Genomic DNA, 10,641 nt, shown 5'->3' with positions numbered 1-10,641 from the left:
GACCGGTCCTGGAAGCCGGAAAGTCACCTCTGAAGGGACTTTCAGGGCGATTCCGCTCGCTTTCCGCGAGCAGCAGACTACATCTCCCAGAGTGCCCCGAGTGCTCCGCCCCGCCGGCGCATCCCGGTCCCGGCTCGCCGCTCGCTTCTCGCCTCGACTGAGGCAGGAGGAGAGAGAGGCGCGTGGGGGTGGAGCCCGACAACAAGTGCTGGTTCGAGGCGCCTGGACGGAGCCGGCGGGGACGGGCAGCGGCACTTTGCTCCCGATGGAGTCAAACCTCTGGAAAAGGTCTGTGAAGAGGGCGCTGCCTTGGAGATGAAAGGGACGGGAGTTTTATCTCTACTTTCCTAAGCCGCAGGGACCCACGGCTGGGGAGGGAGCGGTCTTTTCCCCCCTCCATCCGGACACCTTCATTTCACCCCGATTAACCTGGTCCCTGGTTTTAGCCCGTTGGCTGGATTTTGACAATAAAACACACTGAGCCTTAAAAATATAGCAGAGCGGACGGGATTTGCCCGGCACGCCTAAGACCAGGTGGGGGGAGGTGGGGGGTTGTCGGACACACCTCGGATACAAAACTAGGAAACTTAGCCAATTGCCTCTGATTGGCTTCAAGGTCTTGTGTGAACGTTGACTCACGCTCTTCGATGGAGTGGAATCAATTGCAAGCCGATTACCCTGCCCGCTTTTCCCCCCCCCCCCCCATCCCAACACGCGCATACTTTCTCACTTCAGGTGAGCCGTTTTTGTGTGCCTTTTGTGCTTCCTTTCTCTTACTGGACTTGGAGGAAAGCTGAGAGCTGCCCCTTTGAACCGTCTAGGTTCCGAGAGAGGATTTAATGGCCAGTCTTTCTAATCAGAGGCAGAGATGGGATTCCAGGAAGTGCTGTTCTTTTATTTTCTTTTTTTTTCTTTTTTTTCCTCCTGGGATGCTCAGATTTCCACAGGAGAATAACAGATCCTGGGTGACTTGAGCTCAGAGGAAAATGCTGGCTCCTTTCTGATTAGATTTTTGCATTTGAGTCCTGGTGGATGTGAGATGCCAAGTTTGACTTTGCCCTTTTGAATGGCATTTTGCAGGGGGTTGATGGTTTTGTCCTTGAGTGCTGGAAGTGGTGAAGGGTCTGTGTTGACTGAGCTTTCTTTTTTTTTCTTCAAAATTTGCAAAAGGCTATTCCTAAAAGCGGATTAGAATGCCTAATTGGTTTAAGATAAGCAGAGTTTAGCTTTAAGTGGCTGGTTAAAGCCTTCACCTTGACTGTTTCCATCCACTTGCAGAGAGACTGGATAAAAATCAGGGTAGTGACAATAATCTTCACTGCAGTTCTGTTCCATTTCCCTTTGACTCACAACAGATGATCTACGGATGAACTTGCTTCTTCTCTTCCTACGGCAAATGCGGCTTGAAAAAGAAGGCATCTTCAAGTAAATTTATTTAACTGAGTGGCGGTGGCTGTATCTGAAGCCAGCAAAATGGGAGCCAAAGGTCAGAAGTTGTGGGTGAAGTCACCTCACCACCACTGCGGTTGCAACTTGGCTGCATTTGCCAACACTACAGAAATGTAAATGGTGAAAGGGACTTGTGCTCTGAAGCACCCATGGAGATCTTGCAAGTCACCAAAGAGGGAGCTCCATCAGCCGAGGGCCACGGTGTAGGTTTGGGCTTGCAGGCTACATCATACCGGGGCCAGCCTGATGAAAGTGCGGCAAAGAATACATTCCTAGTTATGACTGCTGAATGCTGTGAGCAGCATTGTAAAGCTGCTGTAGGGGAAGCCAAGGAAGACGCTGCTCAGCCCTCTCTATCCCTCCTTGCTGTATCCTCGTTGTCCCCAGGTCATTTCACCTGCTCCAACTTTTCAAAGGGAGAGGAGGAGACTGCCCCCCAAAAGGCTTGTTGCTGTGAATCGGAGACTTCTTTCACCTGTGTGGATGAAAACATCAACCACCTAAATCACCCAGGGAGTCTTGTACATCGTAGCTGTTGCCAAGACCAGGAGTTCCTTCCCCACCCTGAGCCTGACACAGAGATGCCTCCAGAATGGCCCCACGATCCATCTTCCTTCATTTCCGAGGAAGAAGATGATGCTGGCTCCGAGGCTGCTGGTGGAAAATCTATGGATTACAGCTTTATCAGTGCCATCTTGTTCTTGGTCCTTGGGATTTTGTTGGTGATTGTTTCCTACGTGGTGCCCAGAGATGTAACTGTGGATCCCAGCACAGTGGCGGCACGAGAGATGGAGCGCCTAGAGAAGAAGAGTGCCCGGATTGGGGCTCACCTAGATCGGTGTGTAATTGCTGGGCTTTGTCTGTTGACCTTGGGAGGTGTTGTGTTGTCTAGTTTACTGATGCTGCAAATGTGGAAAGGAGAACTCTACAGGAGGAACCGATTTGCAGCTTCCAAGGAGTCGGCCAAACTGTATGGATCTTTCAATTTCCGAGTGAAATCTTCTACAAGTGATAATATGGAGTTATCACTCGTGGAAGAGGAAGCGCTTGCTGTAACAAGTTAGCCTGGCCTTGATATAATGAAGCAGCAAAAAAAAAATGGGAGTAGGGGATAATTTGCATTAAACGGAGCAAAGGATCCTTAAAATAGCTAGCGCTACTGACAAAAGCTCCTTTGCCGACACATAAAAGGAAATTTTGCATTATAAAGATGTATAATGTTAAGCAGGGAAAGAGAAAGAACATATTCAAAGTAGGTTATACAGGTAGTTGGTAACTTACAACCATTCATTTAGTGACCATTCAAAGTTACAACAGCACTGAAAAAAGTGATTGATGACTAACTTTTTCACACGGACAACCGTTGCAGTATTCCCATGGACACGCCATCAAAATTCAGGCACTTGGCAACTGGCGTGTACTTACGACTGTTGCACTGTCCTGGGGTCTTGTCATCACCTTTTGTGACCTTCCCAACCAGCTTCTGACAAGCAAAGTAAATGGGGAAAGTCAAGTTTGCTTAATGACCCCAGGATTCACTTAACAATTGCAGTGATGCTTAACAACTGTGGCAAAACTGTGGTTGTAAAATAGGGTGCAACTTAACAATTGCCTTGCTTACCCACAGAAATATTGGGCTCAATTGGGGTCATAAGTCGAGGACTACCTGTACTGTCTATAGAAAGCGTATACGTAGCTGTCTTGATGTTCGTAGAAACCAGCTATGGTGAATTTCCAAGCACCTGAATTGGAAGGAAGTTTCAGAATTGTGATAGCAGGGTGATACCCACCTTAAATTGTCTACATTATCAGACTGTAACAGCTATTTCATTTACTTATTTACTTATTCATAACACTGATATCCCAACCTTTATCCAGGACCAACTTCCAATTGTTTTCCACATCATCAGTCCCATGGAGCTTGTTCCAAATTCAGCCTCTGAGTTCCCATGATTGAGATTGAACTTGAACCTTGGGTCTCCTAGCCCTAGTCTAGCCCCTTAGCTATGATGGGTACTCTTGTAACCATTAGACAAATTTCCAAGGCCATGTGGGAGTTTCATTTATTAGCAGCTGCAAAGTCAGTTTTGTAGAACCATTTCAGGGCATTAGGGAAATGAAAATGCTGCTCTTAAATCTATATCTTCCAGACCAGGGCTTTTCAACTTTTCACCCATTGTACCACTTTTAGGATATGGCAACATCCGAGCACCACCAGTCGCCTAGCAAGGTGTCAAAAACTTGATGACCAAAAAAAAAGAAAGTGATGAAATACAGATAGTCCTCAACTTACAACAGTTTGCTTAGTGACTGTTCAAAGTTACAATGGCACTGAAAAAAGTGCCCCCCAAGCCACAGCCGAGCAAGACGCCTGCCTGCCTGCCCGCCCAGTGGCACTCTTCCTCCTGTCTGAGGTTTTCATTGTTGTGAGCATTTCTGTTGAGGATTGGCAGCAGGGGGGGAGGGTGTTTGGTTTTTATTTGCCCCCCTGCTGGGTGGTTGCAGCAGGCTTTGGTCACTTCACATGACCCTGGGACACTGTGACTGTCATAAATATGAATCAGTTGCCAAGCATCTGAATGTAAATCACAAGACTCTGGAGATGCTGCAACATTCCAGCTGATCGGTGCTTCTTCTGGGCTCAGAAGCACCAGGATCAGCGCTGAGCTCCAGCTCTGCTAGGTGCCAATGTACCACAGGTGGTACCTGTACCACTGGTTCAAAAGCCCTGTTCTAGACCTACTGTTTTCAGTTTCCCACAAAATGATGCTATGCTGAGGACATTGGAGGAAACTGAAGTGGCCATGTGATATTGTGAGTCTTGCTGTGGATTGTTAGGATTCTAGCAGCTACTCCTGGGTGCTGGATTCTGCCAGTGGCCCTGAAGATGCCTTATATGGGTCCTTTGTTCAACTGGATAGTGTCTTAAATGTATGGAGAGGTCATCCCTTATTAATATCATTTCAGAGCAAGCTGAGTTGTGTAGAAAGTCAAGAGTGGTTCACTATTGTTCAGAAGACTGGGCATAAAATAATTGTAGGTACAGGAACTCAAATTCTAATTGAGTATTAGGAAAATAAAAAGTTAAATATTAAAATGATTGGAAATTAGAAACAGCTACAGAAGTTCACTAATTCCAAATTAATGTTGGAGGGTAATGTTGGTGGTAAGGTAGAAGAAAGACTATCTGGTCTCAGACTATTGGTCCAATTCTATGATTCGGTGTCCAGGTCCAACTCAGCTTCTTGGGCAAATGCAGCTGCTGGTTCTTTAACTGACTTTGTGCCTAGGTGGACAAGATCAGAAAAGGCTACATGAAGATTAAAACTATACGTTATCAAGAAAAGGTAGAATAACATAATCTTGTAAGCCTAGCTGTGCTATCCCTCCCCTTTCTTCCTATACTCCAGTGAATCAGAGAAGCGTTTCATTGAGGCACTTCCAGTTATTATCTTACTTCCCAGGACTTAAAGAAAGTCTCTGTCTTTTTCCTAGATCATAGTTATCACGTATTTCTATCAAGGTGATTTCCTTTACTTCATGGGTGAATGCATCCAGTTTGCATTGTATGTTCAGTAAAATAAAAAATGAAATGGAAACCATGTTTTGTTTTGAAGCTGGAACAAACACATTCTTTCTTGGAAGTTCTGCCAAACGTCTGCCTGGGATATTGTTGGCAGAACCAAAATCTGAAACGAGTTAGAAGTTCCAGATTTCATCTGAAACAAAAGCCAGACAAAACTTACAGGGCAAGTAGGGCAAAGCTAGAGCACTTCTCTTCTCCACATTGCCTGTGCGTTGACCCACCCACCAGTCTTCCAGCTACTGTACCTCTCCTTATGCTGTGCTTCAAGCCAAGGACATGGGTGATGACAATAAAGGGAGATAAAGAAAAGTGGCAGACAGGCTAATTGGATATGTTGATTGGAAATCCAAGACAGCAGTGCAAACTATTCATCCAGTCACCTTCCCACAGTGCCTTTCCTTCTGTGTTGTGGCCACTGCCATCCACTGCCTTGGCTGTAGCCCATTCTACCACCCAAATATTTCTGCCTAGAACGCACAACTTATCTTTAGCTTACAGAGGACTGAAAACCAGCTGATTGATACACATAGTAACTCATATATAGGACAAAGAGAGGAGGTGGCACAGTGGTTAGATTGCAGTATTTCAGGCTAACTCTGCCCACTGCCAGGAATTTGATCCTGATCGACTCAAGGTTGACTCAACTTTCCACCCTTCCAAAGTTGATAAAATGAGGACCCAGATTGTTAGGGGTAATATGCTGACTCTGTAAACCACTTAGAGAGGTCTATAAATAGCAATAGTACTTTTATGTATCGCTTCATAGTGCTTTACATCACTCTCTAAGTGGAAGGATGGGAGGATGTCAACCTTGAGCTGTTCAGAATCAAACTCCTATAGCAGACATGTCAAACTCGAGATGTCACGTGACAGTTTTGCCATTACCGGCAATAGGGTGGGCATGGCTTCCAGATGACGCGTCCGGCCCGTGGGCCGGGAGTTTGACACTTCTGTCCTATAGTGAGCTGTGAGTTAGCCTGCAGACTGCATTATAACCATTGCACCACCACGGCTCTATGTAGTAAAGCATCATGAATGGTATATATGAATGGTCTAAGTACTATTGCTATTGTTATTTTGAACTGCTGCATTTAATAGCAAGACATCTTGTGTTGAAAGACAGGCTATCTGTTCATATCTAGACCAGACTTGATATATGCTGGCTGAATTCAAAATAGACAAGACTGAACAACTATGGTTTATTGGAAAGTTTTGAGGTTAGTTTTGTGCAATTTTGGATTTTGGAGTGATGCATTTTATTTAATTCTGAAATAATAGATGTTTATTTTGATGCCAGAGATAGGCTCACTAAGAAGGAGTAATGAATAATCTGGAGTTTTGAATGTGGAATATCTTATTCCCACATATGTTCCATCATTTGATATTGCAGTCTTGATGTGATGTGCCAACGTTATTCAATCAGTTCCATATCATTAAACCTGAGATGCTGTCTTGACTTTTGCATTATAGTAGACCATACGCACATGATAGGGTAGCACTTCCTATTTTGCATCTACATCAGTACTTTTTAAACCTGGCTACATTAAGATGTGTGAACTTCGGTTCTAGCCGGAGGATTCTGAAGTCCACCATCTTAAAATTGCCAAGTTTGAAAAACATTGTCTAGGTCATGTCTAGATTCTTTTCCAAAGAACTCCTATGATTCTCCAATCTTAGTAGGACAAGAGGTTTGGTGGGTAATAGATTTGGAAAGAAGATTACTAGTTTTGTCACTCAGAACATGGTGCTTTCTACTTTTGGTAGATTATTTGGTGGATTTTCAGTAAATCCATAGTTCTCTTTCCACCCCACTCACTTGTCTAAAACGTGAATAGTTCACATTCTAAAACACCTACATCACAATAGCATCCATGAAATAGTTTTGTAGTATTGCTTCAATTTCTGCAAATATGGGAACTTGATAGAATGAAAGGATTTTTTCCAGAAGGGTTGTCCTTTTACAGCAGATTTGTTACCCTGCTTTAGGAAAGAGGAGATGGGGATGCTTCACATAATAATTTTCAGATTTATCAGGACATTTTTCATAATCAAAATGGGATGGATACATGCTAGTTTCTCATTGTGTTGTTCTCTTCTAAGGGAGATCAGTAATATGCAAAGTACAGAAAAGAGTTAGAAATAACATAATAAGCCAATAGAATTAAGGTGCAAGATGAGAAAAGCACGCATATACATAGAATGAAGGCTATTGCTAAGCACATTTGATTTGTGCTTAGATTGTAAGCCGCCCTGAGTCTTCGGAGAAGGGCGGGATATAAATGGGATTAAAAAAAATAAAAAATAAAAGGGGGAAGTATAACTAATCAAGTGGACAAAAGCTTCTACATGGCCATTTTAACTTTATTTCAAGAGATCTTGCAGCAGATCACAAATTAATCGGAAACTTTCTACCACCATTTGCACATCTTAATATCTTCATCTTCCCATCGTTAGTAAACTTCCTACCACATAGTTCAAATTTATCTGAGTTTTTCATTGTTTTCTGCATGCTTCTGTTAAACCAATGACCTTAGACTTGGATGTTAATTTTCAGATTTACACTCTTTGTTGCATCCTACAATCCATCCATCATTCAGTGCAAAAAGTTTTGGGGTTGTCAGCCTTTGCAGAATCTGCTTTACAGAGCTTATGCATAATTATATTCCCACCCAGCACATTTCTGTCATCACTTCAAGCATTCCATCAATACTCTAACTAACCAAGATGATACCATAGAGGAACAAATGTTTGCAGTGGCTTGAGACAATAAAAAGGGCCCTCAATTGAAGGGAAGTTATAGGCTACAAAACCAAGAGTACAAATGGTTCCAGGGCACCAGCTAATGTAGATCAGGATACAGGGCTCAGAGGTCTGATGCTGGGGGATAAAGGAAATCTCATGAACCTTTCTAAATCCAGCTACATGACTTAGATCAGGCTGTTTAACTTAACCGTGCAAATGTCATGCTATGAAAGTGTGCTGGTATTTAAAACAAAAGGCATAAGCAGGATGCCCAGATGGTAGTATAATTAGTTTCAAAATTCAAAAACACCTCAAACTGGACCATTTTCCAGGTACCTCTGTGAGTTGGCTGGACAATGAATTGGCAGTCAGTAGATATTTGCATATTTCCAAAATTAAGTGTACCAACTCCCTTTAATTTAATAGAGGATACACATGGAAAAGTGGGCTTTTATCCTTCTGTAGCCCTCTGGGGCCTTCTTCTTGATCCTGGCAACTTCTGAGCTTTTGGCTATGAGTCCTTTTCCAAAGCAAAATGGATTCTTGACATGAGATGTCATGATGATGCAAGTGGAAAAAACAAGAGGGCTGAATTGGAATGTCTTCTGCTCTATTTATCACAACCACAGTTTTATTTCTTTCTGTTTGAGGGAATAGTAGAGCATCTTTCTCAAGGACTGTAGTTCTGGTCTGCAAAAGGGTCCCCAACCCCCAGTCTGTGGACCAGTACCAGGCCACGGCATCCCAGCAACGGTCCACACAAACAAGCAAAGCCCCATCCGTGGGATGCAGGTAGCACACAAAACTACGTACCCTCTGGTCTACAGAAAAACATCTCCACTGAACTGGTCTCTGGTGTCCAAAATGTTGGGGACCTCTGGAGTAGAAGGCTGTTATGAGTTTAGATTGTATGTATCATTTTAAATATGTTTTTCTCAACTTTGAGAACTTTAATTTGGACTTCAATTCTCCAGCTGGCTTTAACATGTCCACACATATTAGGTTGAAAAATGCTGCTTTAAAATATTCTGATCTTTGCCCACTTAAGAAGTGGCTTAAAATACACAGCTTATGTATTGATTTCTCAAGGTATGATGTAAACGAAACACTGCAAGGTTTTGATTTTTGTGCTGTACTGTTTCTACTTTCCAGAATCCATCACCAGTAGACAGAGAGTGAACACTGTTGAACAAGGATGCTATAGTGGTTAAAATATTAGAATAGTTGTAAGCATATTGGGTTTTAATTCTCTGATAAAGTTGGCTGTGTTAGCCATGCTTTCTTGCAGGCTTGCTTTAAGGATCTGGAAATCCTAGTATTTTTCACCAAGGTGCATTCCACACAAGCAAATCAAGCAGTAATACTCTTCACAAAACAAAGTAGACCACAGTTTGTTTCACTGTGTTGGTCAAACTTGATACAACTCCTCTGCAGTTGGTGCACTTCTTCAAGATAAATCCAAGTTGCGTTGCACAGGCCTACTGATAATATCAATTTATTGTGTTACTAAATTGTTACTCTGCATTCACAAATCTGGCCATATGTTCCCCAATGCTATTGCCTGGTTTTATAACACGGAGTTTTATTTAAGTCTGTTCATTCTGAAAGAGAATTGTATTTGGGTTTTTACTTTTCCCAAAATTAATTGCAGGATATGTGATACTGTTTTGTTTCCTTGCCGTAAATGCCTGAAAAAAAACAGAAGTATAATAAATGTCATAATTTTTAAACTGCAACATTCAAGAACAATATTGGTTGGTGCAGTAAGCTTACTATAGTTGCTGTAACTATACAATTTATGTCAATGACTAAACAAGAGTTTGCTCCTGAAATTTCTCATGGTCCTTCATAAGATTTCTTGGATTCAGTTTTATGGGTCTGCTTTGAAGATAGGCTAGGCTACAAACATAGAATATTTCTTAAGACATCAGAATTAAATTTATTGATTTATTTTAAAACATCTTTATGTCCTTTCCTCATAAAAGAGGGTTAATATACAATATATACTATAAAACATATAAAATGACACTCAGATTACTTGGCAGTCATATCCTGGCTTCAAAATGTATTGTATTTTAAAGCTTGAGGAAATTCAAGCTTTTAGGCAATGTTTATATATATGGGGCAATTTTATATATTTCAATGTTTCTATTCCATGCATTCTTGGTGGCTTACAATCACCATACATAATGCATGTGTAGAAAAACCATAAAACCAACATCCTGTTGGGCAACTCATTGTTTTTCAAAAAGTCTTTTATATTACTAAGTTCAATGTTCACATTTTCTCTAGAAACTGTTCATTAATTCTGAATGGTTTATGTTGGCTTTTTCCCTGTCAGTCTTTAACATCATGTGAGTTACAAGCCAACAGTCATATATTCAGTAGTTGACACATGTTTGGAAAACCTGATAAGACTTTCCGTAAACAGCACAATCTAGAAGGAAGGAGAAATAGGTTAAGGGAAGGATCTGAAATTTCATGGGGGCATAATCATCTGAAAAAATTGGCACTAAGAGAAGAAAATAGTACACAGATCTTTAGAGAAATAGCTTCTCGAACACAAAATAGCTACTAACCATGTTATTGGCTACAATGCACACAGTGTGAACAGATTGCAGTGAGATTTAAAATCCTTTTGTATGTTTGTTTTTTTTATATCAAGCTATTCCTGGGTAATCGAAGCTTTTCTTTTTTCTTTTCTTTTTTCTTTTTGCTTGAAGATGTTTCGCTTCTCATCCAAGAAGCTTCTTCAGTTCTGAATGAATGGTGGAGAATGAAAGGATTTAAATTCCTTGCAATCATCTGGTCATTAATACCCTTTCTGAGAGTCAATGACTCTGAGAAAGAAAATTGATTCTCAT

At 41.8% G+C, this 10,641-nt stretch overlaps 1 protein-coding gene across 1 annotated transcript; it reads left to right on the top strand.

Moving 5' to 3' along the window:
* Window positions 1–1,598: 1,598 nt before the first annotated feature.
* TMEM74 (transmembrane protein 74) lies at window positions 1,599–2,513 on the top strand (the record flags this gene model as incomplete). The annotated part of the gene is made up of 1 exon (XM_081324858.1): window positions 1,599–2,513. One exon carries the CDS (start codon window positions 1,599–1,601, stop codon window positions 2,511–2,513), a length of 915 nt encoding a protein of 304 aa, XP_081180984.1.
* Window positions 2,514–10,641: the final 8,128 nt, after the last annotated feature.

This window comes from Vipera berus, assembly GCF_964194415.1.
Source record: "Vipera berus genome assembly, chromosome: 3".
Lineage (NCBI taxonomy): Eukaryota > Metazoa > Chordata > Lepidosauria > Squamata > Viperidae > Vipera > Vipera berus.
The sequence above is the reverse complement of the archived record's forward strand: the minus strand, read 5'-3'. Positions and strand labels throughout refer to the sequence as shown.